At 33.9% G+C, this 17,813-nt stretch overlaps 1 protein-coding gene across 1 annotated transcript; it reads left to right on the plus strand.

Annotated features, from left to right (window-relative positions):
• Positions 1–12,252: 12,252 nt before the first annotated feature.
• Positions 12,253–17,342, plus strand: LOC132631564 (LRR receptor-like serine/threonine-protein kinase GHR1). Its single transcript, XM_060347143.1, has 3 exons — positions 12,253–13,925; positions 14,010–15,542; positions 16,585–17,342. The coding sequence occupies exons 1-3, from the start codon at positions 12,860–12,862 to the stop codon at positions 17,166–17,168; spliced, it is 3,183 nt and encodes a 1,060-aa protein (XP_060203126.1). The 5' UTR covers positions 12,253–12,859; the 3' UTR covers positions 17,169–17,342.
• Positions 17,343–17,813: the final 471 nt, after the last annotated feature.

Here is a 17,813-nt window from a genome sequence, read left to right on the forward strand (position 1 = left end):
ATATCCACTTTAAATTTTAAAGAGAAGGTTCGAAAACATATTTATTCTGATTCAGACGGAGAAATGCACTGAAGTACCGATGTCTATCATGCACCCAAATTTACATATGATAATGTTCATCTATTACCAAAAAGCAAAAACAAGTCACTTATGGATATTATTAGGCCCTAACTTTGATGCCCACATAACATAGTTGAATGAGTCTTCTTCCTTCAATCCCACGAACTCCCAAGGGCAATGGAGACCTGTCCCTTTGTTTCTGTAGGACCCACTTCCTTACGTGTCAACTAATGGTTGGCTGTTATGAACAATAATATGCATTGGGTCCCACAAGTCCCATTCCTCTCATTATTTCTTCACCAACTTCACCTCTGGTTAGTTTGGTCATATGAGTGTATACCTATTTGTCTTGCATTTACAGATCATGCAATTTCATTGAAAAGATTTTCATTTGTTAGCTCCTTTAATGCCTTTTTCTTCTATCAAGTACTTCATCAGATCTCAAATACTAATCATTATATCAAATTAAATTTATTAAAATGAGATTCATGATTTTTTTTCTCCAAATCTACTGATGCAATTCTAATAATCGAATTATTGGAGTGTTAATTATGTAACACGTTTAAACAGAAAATAAATAATTTTCTAGACAGATGCTTTTCAAGTTGTTGCGCACTATTTCTTTGTTGAAGTCTATTTAACTAATTTCTTATAGTAAAACTAGACATGAATATATTATTAACTTTTTAAATTATTTTAATTAGTAGATTTAGAAAGTAAATTGAAACTTGATAAGTTAATTTTATTTAAGATATTTGACTTGCAAATATCACATTATTGATAATATCGGGAGATATGATTAGTAACTATTACTGTAGTATTAAGTGACCAATAAGTATCCAAAAGACAACTTTAAACCTAATTAAAATGGAAAAGAAAAAAAAAAGTAGAGAATATATTTTCCGCTTAACTAGTCTTTAATTTTTTTAGCCAGTATAACATAATTAATATCAATAAATTAAATATGACCAACATAGGAAAAATAACATGCAAGTCTCACATGTTGCGTGGATTGTATGTTGTGAATAATATAATAATACATGGATTATTATGTAGGAATTGCCTATATTAACATTATTTTTGTTCTTAGAATTTTTTATCCCACATATTCTGATTCTAACTTCCGTCTGTATAACAACATGAAAGTAACAATACAAATAGGCATTTGGACATAGAACTTGAAATCATTAATTTGATAGAACTTGATTTGAAGTTAAAATTTTATTTGGACGTACAATTTGGATTTCAAAAGTTATACGTTTAATCGTAAACATGAAAACCCACAATTTGTGAAAACTATCAAAACTTCCTCTTAATATGAGTTGAGCAGTTACGACTGTTGGAGAAGTAGATGGTTTTTGGGTTTGGAAAGGAAAGTGGCGGTTTTATGGAAGATTATGTTTTTAATAAATAGAAGTTGGTAAATAGGGAGTAAAGTTTGTTTGAATAATTGCTTTTGCAACAAAAATGAGTCTTTTTTTTTTTTTGCAAAACTATTATAAGCCAAGTTTTAAATTTTAGAAAAATTTGAATCACAAATTTGAAGTTGAAAATCTACTTTTGAGGTGAATTTCAGATTTAAAATTGGAATTTTTAATTGAAATTGAAGTTTTATTTAAAATGAAATAAACAAACACAAATTTAAAATTAAAATTTGAGATTGCACATCCAAACAGAACAATATAAGATGGAGTATATCAATATGTTGCGTGTTTCATTTAGTTTCTAGTATTGAACTCTAGCTAAGTTGTGCCGAGTTTGATATGAAAAATCAAACTTGTTATATATGCGGAGATTACATTTGTAACATATATGTTTATACTATTAACGAGTACTCAAAAATTTTTATGTCAGAGAAGGCTCACATCGGACAGGGCCTGAGCCTGATACCATATTAAATTAGGCATTGACCTAACTCACACCCCAAAAGCTAGCTCAAAGGGATGAGGATTGTCCAAGCCTTATAAGGAACTTAGGGATCTCATCCGTCACTGATGTGGTACAATCAAACCTCTCTATAATGACAACGTTTGTTCGAAAATTTCATGGTTGTTATAGTGAGGTGTTGTTATGTATGTATACTGTCATTTGATGTTTAGATCTCATTTAGTTGTTAGTTACAAAAGTACGCAAATAATTATTTTTCGGTATTTTTATGTTATAAACGAAAATAATATACTTGTTAATTTTAAAATTTCAATTGATTTTTCATATCTCATTATTTAAAATTTGAAAAGACTAAAAAATACTAATGAATCCGTAACTAGTTGTACCATACCGATAAAGCATTAAAATCTAAGGAACATATGCATTTAAAACTAATTGAAAATTTAAATATTTCAAGTTTAATGTAAGACATTTGCAATTATAGATTGTTTCATAAATTCCAGTCTTAGGGAATATAACACTTGAATTGACGAAGAATTTTGTCCAAACTTTCAGCAAAAGGGAATGCAATAGCTTTTCCTTGAAGGCTATATAAGTGTTTAACAATTGACTCTTCTACTATGTGCATGACATTAATGATGATTACCATCAATATTTTAATATTTTATTTTTATACATAATATATTTCTTACAAAATATAATTACACAATATTTGAGTATGACTGTTATAGAGAAGTAATTTTACAAAAAATGTACCGCTATAATGAATGTCACTGCTGTTATAGGTAGAATGTTATTATAGAAAAGTAAAATATTGTTACACCCCGTGTTTTTGTACGTCGAACTATTCGTAAGCTAATCGACGTAAGTCTAAGGACGAGATTAATTTTTGGGATATGAGACAAGGGCTTTTAATCCCCGATTTTTTTTATGAGTGCACGATTGTTTATAAATTTCAATTGGTATAGAAATATTATTGGAGATTAAGGATTAATTAGCCATGATTATATTATTAAGTGAGGATTAATGATTAATTAAGCTAATTAGATCACTAAGTGGGCCCCACGACACATGGCGGAATGTGATTGGTGATTGAATGAAAAGTGGACACATGTCATAAAAGTGGACACATGTCACAAGAGTGGACACATGTCCACTTTATAAGCAACATATAAATACTAAGTTGATGACTCCTAATTCATTTATCAAATTCATTATCTTATTGAAGAAGGAAGGAGCTCCTAGCCATGGCAACTCACGGCCATGGCTATGGCAGCAATTCTTGAAGGTCACGGCCATGGCTATGGCAAATCAAGAAGCTCACGGCCAGCCTTCATTTCCACACCATTAAATTGTTGATCTTTACCTTGATTTGAAGGAGGAATCACGAACAACCATGGTAGCAAGCTCACGGCCAGCTTGTTATTTAAAAAACAAAATGGGGGGGGGGGGGGGGTTGCTAGCTTAGATTAATACCAAGGAGATTACCAAGTCATTTGTTGCTAAATAAGCGGGTCGAAGGTTGCTTCGTTGGAAAGATGAAGTTCCGGAAGTTCGTAAAGATTGTGTTCATCATCCCTTTCATCTTGTTCTTGGAATGGAAGTTCGTCCAAGTTAAAGTTGGCTTAAGGGAGGTGTTATCTTGCTGGATGAGGTAATGACTCTTCCCTCCTAAGATGTATTTAAGTTGATCCAAAATATAGCTAATTTGTTAGATAAGAGAATATGGAAAATATGCCGGAAATCGTATTTGTTGTTGTTGTAGGCATATGGACTGTTTTGGCCATGTTGTTGTTGTGTTATTGAGCTGATTTATTTATTTATGGATAGGAGTTGATGTTATGGTTGTGTTGATGTTGATATACTTGGGATGTTTTGAAGAAGGAAATGTATAAAGTATCGTATAGGAGGCGTATATTGGGCTATTTTTATGTATATCTTTGAAAGTTGATGATTTGAGTTCAAAGAGATTTATATTAAGTTGTTGTTGTTGCTGCTATATGTTGCATTGTTGAATTGAATTGGAAGTCCGGGCTAGGCAAGATATATAGAAGAAATGCTGCCCGAGTTCCGTCAGGTTCTTAACTAATTAAAATCCTAATCAAGAAAGTACGAACTAGAGAATGATTCCCATAAGTGATTAGTTATAGATTTATAAGTTCGGAAAGTCGTAGTTTATTGACAATAGTATTACTTTCATATTAAATAGGCTAAAGGAGCGATGAAGTAAGCTTGGTTACGATTGGTTTACGACAGGTATGTAAAGTTAACCCTTCTTTCTTTTTGGCATGATCTTCATGAAACAAATAGACGATGTGAATATGATTCCAAAGAAGTTCCTATCCTTAGAGCCACTAGGATGACTAATGTTATTGATTTCCGAAAGTTATTTCTTTATATCTTGATACGTGTATATGATTCCAGAAGTTCTATTTTGATATAATCCACTGTGACATTCGAAAGGTATTTGATATGACTATTGTCTGGATTTTCAAATGATAGTTCGTTTTGATTACTCCATTGAGTCTTTGATGATGTTTTAATTTGCATATGGTTACTCACTACTCTGCTCGTGCATGCCTCAATATGTCCTCCACTGAGTCCCGGGCCAGGATACGTTTTCGTGCGCAGTTTCACTGCATTGTTCACCAAGTCCCTCACTAGAGGGCCGGGTACGGTATATATATATATGATGGTGTTATGATGTGTTTACGGAGTTATGATGTGTTTATGGCGCCAAGGATGGTATGTGGCGACCTTATTCACCGAGTCCCATAATGGGCCAGATATGATATATAATATTGATATGCATGATTTTCATTTCATAAGGCAAGTGTATTGATGTTTTAAAAGTCATACGTGTTTCTGGTAATCTCTATTTCAGTTATGATCCTTTTTATTGTATTTCACGCTTTATATACTCAGTACATATTCTGTATTGACCCCCTTACTTCGGGGGGCTGCGTTTCATGCCCACAGGTACAGATAGTCGGTTTGGTGACCCTTCAGCATAGGACTTCTACTTAGTTGTCTTGGAGAGCTCCGTTGTTCCGGAGCCTAGACTTTTGGTACAGATCTTATGATATATATGTATATGTTTATCCAGGGGTACGACGGGGCCCTGTCCCGTCATATTTCACTGTTAGTACTCTTAGAGGTCTGTAGACATATGTGTGGGTTGTGTATAAGTTCTGTTCAGCTATGTCTATACGATGTGCTATGACATGATGTTCGTCTGTAGTGGTAGCCTTGTCGGCTTACATATGATATTGATATGTAGTGGCAGCCTTGTCGGCTTGCGTATCATTTTATGATTTGATTAGTTGTGACTCCTCAGGAGACAGTTTATCTGGATATGTATATACGTCACGACGTTATGAACCTTGGAGTTCTTTTGCAAGTTTTCATATTGTTCTTAGATTCAGTTTGACTATATCCAACAGGTACGTATACGAGTGTCCAGGTCGGGCACTAGTCATGGCCCACGGGGTTGGGTCGTGACAAATATAACATGAAAAATCGATTTCAGAAAAAATAGGCCATTATAACAAAATGTTGTTATATCAAATGACAATTATGGAGAGATTTGATTATATATTCTCTTCAACAATACTTGTAAAAAACCTTAGTTAATGGGTAAATATGGAACCCACTATGGTATCCCCATGTTTTTACACTTCATAGTTCGCGGTGCGAGATTTAATTGTATAGTCCATTACAAATATTTTTATAATTCTTTTCACATAATAAAAACAACAGATTTATAATTAAAATATGTAATTTTTTTCATAGAATGATTTATTTTCAAATTGTAGATAAAAGATCATTTCCTCATTCTCACCGTTCACAGAATAGCATCAGTCCCCAATATAACAAACTTAAAAAAAGAAGAAAAGATTCCTATGCTTCTTAGGCGGGTAAAAGTTCTACATTTACTGACAAAATTACGCTAAAAACACACTCCATTTCCCGCTATTTCTCTTTTCCCCAACTTTTGCCTGACAACCTCCTTTTCTCAAATAAAATAAAATATAAAAATATGCTAATCTCAAAAGAATGAAAAGCAGGAAGCTTATATAAAACTATTCTAAATAATATTCCATCAAATTAACAAGGCATGATTGTCAGTACTATCATTTACTTTTACAAATTAGATGCGGCAAAAATTGCAATTAACTTTAGAACATATATGTAATCTAACTAGAATTCAAGTTGAAAAAAGTTACCCCTTCGGTCTCAATTTGTTTGTATTACTCCCTTTCTTCCTTTTTAGTCTATTACAAAAAAAAAATGTCTTTTTTCTAATTTAGCAACTTTTTAATTCCAACGTCTCATATGATATATATAAAACCCCAAGATTAAACGACATTTTGATACATGATACATATCTTTAGTTTAGGATCACAAGATAAAAAAATCTTCCTTACTTTCTTAAACTCCGTGTTCAATCAAATTAAAACAAACAAATTAAATTGTAATGTGATTGGTACTGTAATAAAAAGACAATAAGAGGTGATGAGACATATAACGAGAGTCGGTAAATCTTGCACCAAAATTCTGAAATCCGGTTGTTATGGAGTATGTATTAGGTAAAATAAACAAAATGACTACCTTTTGGTAGTTTCCTATCATTTATAACTATCTTTTAAAAATTATCTTTTGTAGCTATGTTTTTCTAAATTAAGGTATTTTTTCAGATGTATTTGATGCTTATAAATACATAGTAACACAGTAAAAAATAAAACATATCCCTTGATTTAAGGTCATAACGGTGGGATCAATTAATTAGCTATTAATTGATATTTTTTACCATACCCTTCCACAAAATCAGATTTTAGATTGTCTTTTCATAACCATTTTCTATTCCTCCATCCAATCTTCAACATTCAAACATAAAAAATCAAAAATTCAAATTTTGAAAACATTCAACAGCCAATATATTTGAAGTTTTCAATATTGATTTCATTCTTGATTTACCCATGTATTTGATAGCATAACCAATGTATTTGAAGTTTCCAATCAAACCCCATGTATTTTATATTAAATCTCATGTATTTGTGTGAGTAACAATTTGTCTCACCCATGTATTTTAGCGCTAATGTATTTGAAGTTTTCAATATTGATTTCGTTTTGATTTACACATGTATTTTATAGCATAACCAATGTATTTGAAGTTACCAATCAAACCCCGTATATTTTTATATTAAATTTCATGTATTTGTGTGAGTAACAATTTGCATCACACATGTATTTGGTGGATTAATTTAAACAAAATACACAAATATATAGAAAACTTACAATGTATTTTCGTCACTCATGTATTTGAAACTAGATGAACTGATGGAATTAATTTGAACAAAATACACAAAAATATAGAAAAACTTACATAAATACACCACCAACCACAACAATTGTTAGCTATATCATAGAACATACACAAATACATATATTTTTCATCTTCTCAAAACCCTAAAAAACCCTAGACCACCAAAAAATCTCTAGCCACAGATCAAATGCAACTCGGTCCAAATTTATGGGCACTGGTCCACAGCCCAAAAGTCTTGGCATTTACCGCTACAACTTGCCCACAATGGGAGATAAGCCCACAACCATAATGAATGATCATTCTAGTTGGAACATCATTCATATAAAAAAGAAAATGGAAAGGTTAATTGCCTTCTTATGTTTAATTTGTCCACAAAGCTTGAAATCATGCAAATCAAAATTTTTTTAGAGAGGGGCAGCAACCACCCGTGGTGGTGGTGGTTGATAGAAGGAGAGAGAGAATTTTATAGGGATTTGAGAAATGAAAAATCTGAAATGATTAGTGAGAATAGAAAAAGTCAAAAATTTATGAAAAAGAAGAGAGAATGGTAATGTATATTAAGTGATTAATATTGTTACCATTAAAAGGGGGATATGAGATTGGAGGTGCTAAATTTTAGGTATATTTGTGCACTAGTAACTGAAAGTTACTGTGTAGCTATATTAGTTAAATTCAAAAAGTATTTAATTATTATTAGTAATTAAAACAAAAGGTAGTTAATATCACTAATTATGTACTAAAAGTAGCTATAACACGTAATTTTTCCTATGTATTACTCCTATATAAAGTCATAGCTACTGTTTGTTAAGGTAATAAAAAGCCCATTACCAAAAAAAGGTTCTATTCCCTCCGTCCCAATTTATATGACATTCTTTGCTTTTTTAGCCGGTGCAAAAAGAAGAACATCTTTCTATATTTAGTAACAATTCATTTTTAAATTTTTTCTTTTACCTTAATAGATGATTTAGCCATACAAATTTTTCTGATTTTTCTAAATCATAAATTTTAAAAAAAAATCATTATTTTTTAAATTTCATGTCAAGTCAAACAACAAAATATAAAATGAGACTGGCGAGTAAGCCTGTCAACCGGTCCGGTTTAACCGGTTCAAACCGGTAACCGGACCGGTAAAACCGGAACCGGTTAATTGGTTCCGGTTAATCGTATATTTTGTACCGGTCCGGTTCCAATTTTTTTGAAACTGGAACCGGTTAACCGGTGGAATTTTTTTTTTTTTTTTTACTTTATAGCCGTTGCGGCTTTGGGCCCAAATTGGACCGTTGGGCAACGGTCCATTTGCAAAAATGGTCGTTGCCAAACGGTCCCCAACTCTTTTTTTCCCCCCCAAACCCCCCAAACTTTTTTTTTAACACTTTAACCCATCCCCCACCCCTATATAAACCCCTCTCCATTTCCATTTTAATCCACACCAATTCACTCTTCTCTTTCTCTCAAATCTCAATCTCTCAATTATAGTTACTTTGCAACAATTAATCACTTTAAATTTCTCTCAAATGAATATTATAAAGTCTTATTATAGTTTCAATTATTAATTTTGCAATTATAATATTGTTGGTGGAGTTGGTGATTTTGCAACAATCCGAAGTAGCTTTGGTGGATTTGCAATTATAGCCGCCTTCACTTTGTTGAAAATTAGTCCGGCAATTTGGTACCTTCGTTCCAACTCTATCTTTATTTTTCGCAATTTAATTTGTTGCAATTCATTTTCTTGTGATTTAAATTAATTCTATTTAATAATGGCGAAGAGATTTAGACGTGATGCCAGTAGTAGTGGTATTGTTAGGCGTGGGCTTAATGAGGAAATATTTGTGGAAGAAACACCTAATTTAGGTATTGATATTGGTGGAAATAATCCACTTTTAGGTTATGAGGCAATGCAACAACATTATACCGATACTTTTAATGAAATTGATGATGATGATGATGAAACACAACCCCCCGAAAATCCCATAGGAGATGCATGTCCTGCACAATCACATACACAAGACAAACTGCCTAAAACTCGTAAGTCAACCGCTAAAATTTGAAAATTTATGACTAAGGATAGGGAAAGCCAAATAGCTAAATGTACCCTATGTGGACAAATATTACTTTTAAGCAAGAAACTAGTAAGGATGGTGGAACGGGTACACTAAATGGTCATATGAGAAAGAAACATATGGATGTTTGGGGAGAGCAAACGAGTTCAAATGTTGTATTCAAATGACGATAGACCCACGAACCGGTAAAAATTTTAAGTATGACAAGAAAAAAGAGCGTGTAGAAATAGCTAAAATGGTAGCTTATGATTGTTTACCATTTTCCTTTCCTTCGAGTTTGGGGTTTGTTACTTACATTCAATGTTGTTATAATCCGTTATTTGAGGGTATTCCTAGAAGTACTTGTAGAGCGGATGTTATAGATTTGTATAAAAAATATAGATTTTATTTGCGCCATGTATTTAATTCTTTAAATTGTAATGTTTCTCTTACTGCTGATTTGGGTCTTAGTCTTAACAAGTTAGATTTTTTTGCTATTACATGACATTGGGTTGATGACAACTGGGTTATGCAAAAGATAATTATAGCTTTTTTATATGATGAAGGAAAAGGTCGTCACGATGGAAAATGTTTAGCGGATTGAATGTCTACTATTATGAGATTTTTTAACATTTATAGAAAAACACTTTGTATTGCTTTAGATAATGTTTCTAATAATACAAAGACGATTGGTCTTTTAAAAAGAGAACTAAACCTTCCGCTGAGAAATATTTTTCATGTAAGATGTAGTTGTCACGTAAGATGTAGTTGTCACATTTTAAACTTAATTGTTAAAGATGGTCTTACGCGTTTTGACGATTCTATTCAAAACGTTAGAGACGCGGTTGCGTTTCTTTTTTGTAATGCTAATAGGGGAAGAATTAGAGATTTTAAGAATGCTTGTGTGAAAAATAACCTTAGACCTAGAAAAATTCAAGTAGAAATTGAGACTAGGTGGAACTACACTTACATTATGCTACAACAAGCATATAAGTATAGGATTCCTATACAACAAGTTCACAACAAATATAATATTAATAGTGATGATTGGTTAAATTTTACGGATTGGGAAGATGTTAAGGAATGTGTTGAACTCTTAGAAATTTTTTATAATGCAACTCTTGCTTTTTTCTAGACAATTCTATCCCACGGTAACCGGAATTTTAGCCTACTTAGCAGAAATAGCTAGAGTTTTACAAGAATACAAATATAAACCCGGTTATCAAGCGGCTATTTTTGATATGACAACAAAATTTAAGAAGTAGTTTTTTCCATCCCAACTTTATTTATATTGGGTTCTCTTTTAAATCCTTGTTTAAAAGTGTCTTATACTAAAGCATTGGTTGGTCAAATTTATACATTTTTAGAAATTGAAGAGGGAGTTCAACCATCTTTAGCTGAAGTCGAAACCGCTATTGATGATGAGTTTAGAAAAGTTTTTACTCATTATTTTAGTTGGAAGAATATGTTACACCTGTTGATCCACGCCCTACTACTTCTCAAAGTAGCAAAAAGGGCTTGTCGGGTTTAAAAGTTTTACATTCACATCCAACTCCTTCTTGTAATGCAAACTTTGATGAATATCACTTTTATTTGATGCAGCCAAATGTGGATATCAAGGAACTGGATGAGCTGGACGTCTTAGCATGGTGGAAGAAATACAAGGCAAGTCATCTGATACTCTCAAGAATGGCTCGAGACATCCTTACGGTTCAAGTATCAACCGTGGCTTCGGAGAGTGCATTTAGCCAGGGAAGACAACAAATTGGAGACCATAGACACTCATTATCCGGCTTTAGCTTGCAAGTACTAGTGTGCATTCGCGATTGGATTAGATCGGAGCGACGCAACCAGAACTTAGAAGCGGAGGAAGGCGAAGAGGAAGAGATTGAAGAATTGATAGCAAGTGGACCGAACCAAATGGAAGACTTTGAAGATATCTCCATGGCCGAATATGATATGGGGGAAATTAACCAAATGATTGAGAATTGGTGATTTTATTATTCTACTATTTGTTTACAACTCATGTATTGTTTGCAAGTTAAAAAAATTACAACTTGCAAATAAATGTTATCCAAGAATGAATAAAATATATGGCTCATTGAACTTTCTTCTATTTACTTGTGTTCATATTTTTACTTATATTAAGTTAGGAATATACCTAAAATATGCTAAGAATATACTTATAATATACATGATACATCTACTTAAATTAAAAACTAGAAAGTTATATACTTGAAAAATAACTAAAATATACTAAGAGTCTAAGAATATACTTATAATATATATATATATATATATATATATATATATATATATATATATATATACTTATAATATACATGATATATCTACTTAAATTAAAAACTAGAAAGTTATATACTTAAAAAATAACTAAAATATACTTATAATATATATTATACATATAACTTAAACATATATATATATATATATATGTATATATACTTATAATATACATGATACATCTACTTAAATTAAAAACTAGAAAGTTATATACTTGAAAAATAACTAAAATATACTAAGAATATATATTATACATATAACTTAAACATATATATATATATATGTGTGTGTGTTTAAGTTTATATAAGTTATATATAACTTAAACATATGTAAGATATATATATAAGTTATATAACCTAAATATATTGATATATATATAAGTATATTCTTACTATATTATATGTATATGTAATATATCTTAAGCATATAATTTAATATATATAACCGGTTGCCGGTTAAGACCGGTTTACGGGCTTACTGGCGAGTACTAGAAAGGCAAACTAATTTTGTACAGAACTTGTTTTGGTTTAATAAAGCACAATCAGCACCATCCTGGTTGTTTTAATTAAAAAAAAGAAAAAGAAATGCAAACTAAAAGTCCAGGGAATAAAACAAGAACTAGTATTTTATTGGGTAAGAGAGAGAAATTAGTCCATGAAAGAGAAGATTACAAAAGTTGAGTGTCACTACCAGTACCATTCTTGGTTTTTCAGACATATTTTCATAGTATAGGGTTTTTACTTGTGGGGTTTTTGAAGTTCATTTTTGTGAGCTTCTCAACATGTCTAAAGGCCACAACTTTTCTGGGTCCATTCCATTTTCTTGTACTTAATGCAGCTTAAATGCAAAACTAGAAATATGAAAAATTAGTGTATGTAAGCAAATCTGAGGTGTCAGTCCGTAATTACCTTTACTAGAAGAAGAGTTTACGTGCTCTCAAGTGTGAATCTTTGAAAGGGACTGCTTTCATTTTTGGATGAGTTTATTCCTCATTTTTTAGACCTTTCAAAGTACCGTTTTCTCTTTGTTTCTGTCATACATTGCCTCTCTTCAGCTAAAATATTGATCTTTTGCTTACAAATGTGCCTTTCTTGAATCTTGTAGTGACATCTGGGTACTGGGTATTGTTTGCTTTTTTGAGCTGAATTGTAGTGACATTGATTTCTTCTTGTGTTTGGAAGCTTCAATACTGCCTTGCCCTTTTGAGTGTTGGTTCAGTGTGAAGAGTCTTGGTGGTGTTAGAATGAAGTTAATTAAGTTCTTGATGTTTTTTGTTCTTTATATTGGCTCTGCCATGGGGCAGCTTCCTTCACCGGACATATTGGCGTTGCTCGAGTTTAAGAAAGGTATCAAGCATGATCCAACAGGGTTTGTACTTGAATCTTGGAATGAGGAATCCATTGATTTTAATGGATGTCCTTCATCTTGGAATGGTATAATGTGTAATGGTGGTAATGTTGCAGCAGTTGTCCTTGACAACTTGGGATTATTTGCTAATGTAGATTTGAGTGTATTTGCTAACCTAACAATGCTTGTTAAGCTCTCAATGGCAAACAATTCAATTGCTGGGGAAATGCCTAGTAACATAGGTAAGTTCAAGAGCCTTGAGTATCTGGATCTCTCAGGTAATCGCTTCACCTCCTCTTTACCGCCAGAGGTTGGAAAGCTAGGGAGCTTAAAGAATCTATCGATAGCTGGTAATAACTTCTCCGGCCCAATACCGGACACAATTTCAGGGCTCATGTCGGTCCAATCTTTGGACTTGAGTCACAATTTGTTTTCTGGGCCAATACCTTCATCTTTGATGAAGTTGACTGGTTTGGTATACCTTAATCTATCTGTTAATGGATTCACAAAGAAAATTCCGAAAGGATTTGAGTTGATGGAAAATCTTGAAGTGCTTGACTTGCACGGGAATATGCTTGATGGCAATTTGGATCCAGAATTGTTGCTGCTTACCACTGCAACTCATGTTGACTTGAGTGGAAATTTGCTAGTTAATTCTGCTTCGCAGCAGCAGAAGTTTCTGCCTGGGATATCTGAGACGGTCAAGTATTTGAATCTTAGCCATAATCAGCTAAGGGGTTCACTTGTAAGTGGCAATGAAGCTCAGATATTTGGGAACTTGAAGGTCCTGGATTTGAGCTACAATCAGCTGTCAGGGGAATTACCTAGTTTCAATTTTGTTTATGACCTTCAGGTCCTTAAACTTGGCAACAACTTATTTTCTGGATTTATTCCCAATGATCTTTTGAAAGGAGATGCATTGGTTATCACTGAGTTGGATTTAAGTGGAAACAACCTCACAGGTAAATAAAGTAATCTATTTGCAGTCTCTGTTGCAGTTAGAACAGTTTCTTTACTGCTTTTCCCAATATATCTTCATTTTGCAGGTTCAATAAGCATGATAACATCGACAACATTGCGCACCCTTAACTTATCCTCCAATGCTCTTTCCGGTGAACTTCCCTTCTTGACAGGAAGTTCTGCGGTGCTTGATCTCTCAAAAAATCAGTTTGAAGGTAATCTAACTAGAATGCTGAAATGGGGAAATATTGAATTTCTTGACCTCAGCCAAAACCGTTTGACTGGAAACATCCCTGAGGTTACAGCTCAGTTTCTGCGTTTATATCACCTCAACCTTTCACACAATACCCTTACAGGATCTCTCCCAAAAGTTATCACACAGTTTCCTAAGACCACTGTCCTTGATCTCAGTTTCAACCAGTTTGATAGGCCTCTCCTTACTTCTCTACTAACTCTGCCCACTATTGAAGAACTTCACCTACAAAACAATGCACTTGTTGGAAGCATTGATTTCTCTCCTACGGCTAGTACTTCTAAGCTTCGTGTTCTAGATCTTTCTCATAATCAGTTCGCTGGTGATTTCCCGGATGGATTTGGGTCATTGACTGCACTTCAAGTACTAGATATATCAGGAAATAATTTCTCTGGATCTCTGCCAACTTCCATGGGTAATGTTAGCTCTCTTATTTCTTTAGACATTTCAGAGAATCATTTCACCAGTCAACTGCCAAAAAACCTGCCTAACAGCCTCCAAAGCTTTAATGCATCACTCAATGACTTATCTGGTGTCGTGCCTGAGAATTTGAGAAAATTTCCCTTATCATCTTTCTACCCAGGAAACTCTCAACTTCAATTTCCAAATCCTCCCTCAGGATCTGGTCAAGCTTCATCAGGAAGTCATAAGAGCAGGCAACTTAAAACTATTATCAAAGTGGTGATCATTGTTGCTTGTATGGTTGTTCTTGTTATTATAATCTTGCTAGCCATTTTTGTATTCTACTTACGGGCATCAAGGAAATCTCAGGCACATGTTAGCGACAAAGACATGCGCCGTCAAACCCAGTCAAATCCTTCTGGTTTTAGCAGTAGAGAAGGTGCTGGTGGTGCAGCACAAGATCTTACGGCTTCACGGAAAGCATCATCATCAGAAATAATCAGTCCTGACGAGAAAATGACAGCTGTAACTGGTTTCTCCCCTTCAAAAGCTAGTCATTTCACATGGTCACCAGGGTCAGGTGATTCATATACTGCCGAAAGCCTTGCAAGATTGGATGTGAGGTCTCCAGATAGTCTGGCTGGAGAGCTCTACTTCCTTGATGATACAATCTCTTTTACAGCTGAGGAACTATCTAGGGCCCCAGCTGAAGTCTTAGGCAGAAGCAGCCATGGGACATCTTACAGGGCAACACTAGATAATGGGTTGCTCTTGACTGTAAAATGGCTAAGAGAAGGAGTGGCGAAACAGAGAAAGGAGTTCACAAAGGAGGCTAAAAAGTTTGCCAATATTAGACATCCAAATGTGGTGGGATTAAGAGGTTATTACTGGGGTCCCACACAACATGAGAAGCTTATTCTTTCAGATTACATATCTCCTGGAAGTCTAGCAAGTTTTCTTTATGGTAAGCCTTATCCTTCTGTCATCCACCTTGCAGCTTGTCTTATGCATGCGGTTTGCTATAACACTTATTAGTCATAACATACTTTTAATCTTTCCTTATTTGATATTTCTTAGACTTCCCATTAGTATTTCATGGCAAACAATTTGTTAGTCTGATATTTTTGACAGTTCTTGTGATGCATGAACTTTCTCAATCCTCATTAGCATGAATACAGTATAGCACTTAAGTATTATGCTGTGGAATTCTTCAACTTTAACTGCTGAAGTCTAGCTTCTGATTGATTGTTGGAAACTTTAAACTTGTCCTGGGCCCTATACACTATGTATGTATTTTTTTACCTGGTCCAACTGGAAGTGTAAGCAGGCCTTTACTTGGTCAATATCCCTGCATTGGCTGTAAGGTTCAGCAGTGTGGTTCTTTGCTCATAAAAAGGTCATGATGAACTGCAAATACTTCAGTGCTTAAATACCTAATTTTCGATTGGTGTTTTTACCTGCTCAACTTGTCCACCTTCATCATGTTACTGCTGTTCTTTCGATGGCAAGATGCTATAAATAGCTGTTTGTGAATTTTCATTTTTTATTTTTTGTGAAAGAAGAGAAACTTTGTTTTTTTGTCAAAGACAGAATTATCTTTTTATCCTGCTATGCTAGATTCGGAGCTTTTGCCTTTGGCGTCTATCTGCACATACAGTTTTTTTTTTTTTTTTTGCGGTATCTGAATTTCTAATTTCAAGATTATAATTGGTATGGATATGATGTCTGCTTTCTGATTAATGGCTTGTGTTGGTAGAGACTACTTTCTGTTTCATGGCTCAGTTGGTGGAGATTACCTAGAATTGGCTACAAGTTTTTCTTATTTAAAGGTTTTATTTTTCATATTGTCCCTTCAGAAACAGATAACTTTGTCGTAAGTTGTTTACTATTTTGTATACTTTTGTGTACTTTCCGCATTAAAAAGTAACTTTGCCCTGGTGAAAATTTATTGTTTGTAGTTTGTATAGTTTAAGTTCTTTATATATTTTAACGTGCGGCCTTTGCAGATCGACCTGGAAGAAAGGGTCTTCCCCTAACGTGGCCCCAAAGAATCAAAATATCAGTTGATATTGCGCGTGGCCTGAATTATCTCCATTTTGACCGTGAGGTTCCTCATGGAAACCTCAAAGCAACCAACATCTTGTTGGATGGTCCTGATCTTAATGCAAGAGTTGCTGATTACTGCCTTCACCGCCTTATGACTCAAGCGGGGACAATAGAACAGATTCTTGATGCTGGCGTGTTGGGTTATCGTGCACCAGAGTTGGCTGCGTCCAAGAAACCACTGCCTTCCTTCAAATCAGATGTATATGCTTTTGGAGTCATTTTGTTGGAGCTCCTAACTGGGAAATGTGCAGGTGATGTTGTTTCGGGTGAAGATGGTGGAGTGGACTTGACCGATTGGGTAAGGTTGAAGGTGGCAGAAGGTGGAGGATCCAATTGTTTTGATAATGCATTGTCACCCCAGATGGGAAATCCAGCAATGGAGAAGCAAATGAAGGAGGTTCTTGCAATAGCTCTACGCTGCATACGTTCTGTATCCGAGAGGCCTGGTATCAAGACTGTATATGAGGACCTTTCATCTATATAGTTTTTTTGGTGAATAAATGTTTTTGGCTTTGCTTTGGGAATCAAATAGCTCATTGGCTTCCCTTTTGAGTAGTAGAATTAGCAAGTTTAGTGTGTCAATGGGCTAGTTTTATTTGTTTACCCCTTAAAAAGATAACAATTGAATTTATACGCGGTTAAAGAATACGTGGTGTAATCTGTTGATAAAGTAATGAAATAAGCAATAACAAGCAAAGATTCGTAAAGAGCAAGAAAAGATATAGCCTTGATTGATAATTGAGAAACACAGCTAATTGGTCTGACCTGGAGCCTGTTTGTCTCGAACCCTAGCCAATCTTAAGAGAATTTGAATGGTTTTTGGTGATTACAGAGCCAAGAGTATGAAATATATGTGTAAAGCCAGAATCCGATCCCCTAATGAGAGTATTCACCTCTGTATTTATAGTACAAGAGTTAGAATTGTACATGGTAACTAAATCTATTAAGGAGATAGTGATCCCGATGATCTCGGGCGCCTTGACGGTTGATAGCGTGGCGGCCGGAGCAACGAGCGGCGAGAAATTTGTTATGTAACACCTTAAATTTATTATTGGCATTTAAATAATCCTGCTCTTGTAGCAAATACTTTTTATTATTTTTCTTGAGTTTAAAATTTTAGTTTTTGTTT

The sequence above is a fragment of the Lycium barbarum genome, chromosome 3 (genome assembly GCF_019175385.1).
Source record: "Lycium barbarum isolate Lr01 chromosome 3, ASM1917538v2, whole genome shotgun sequence".
NCBI classification, from domain to species: domain Eukaryota; kingdom Viridiplantae; phylum Streptophyta; class Magnoliopsida; order Solanales; family Solanaceae; genus Lycium; species Lycium barbarum.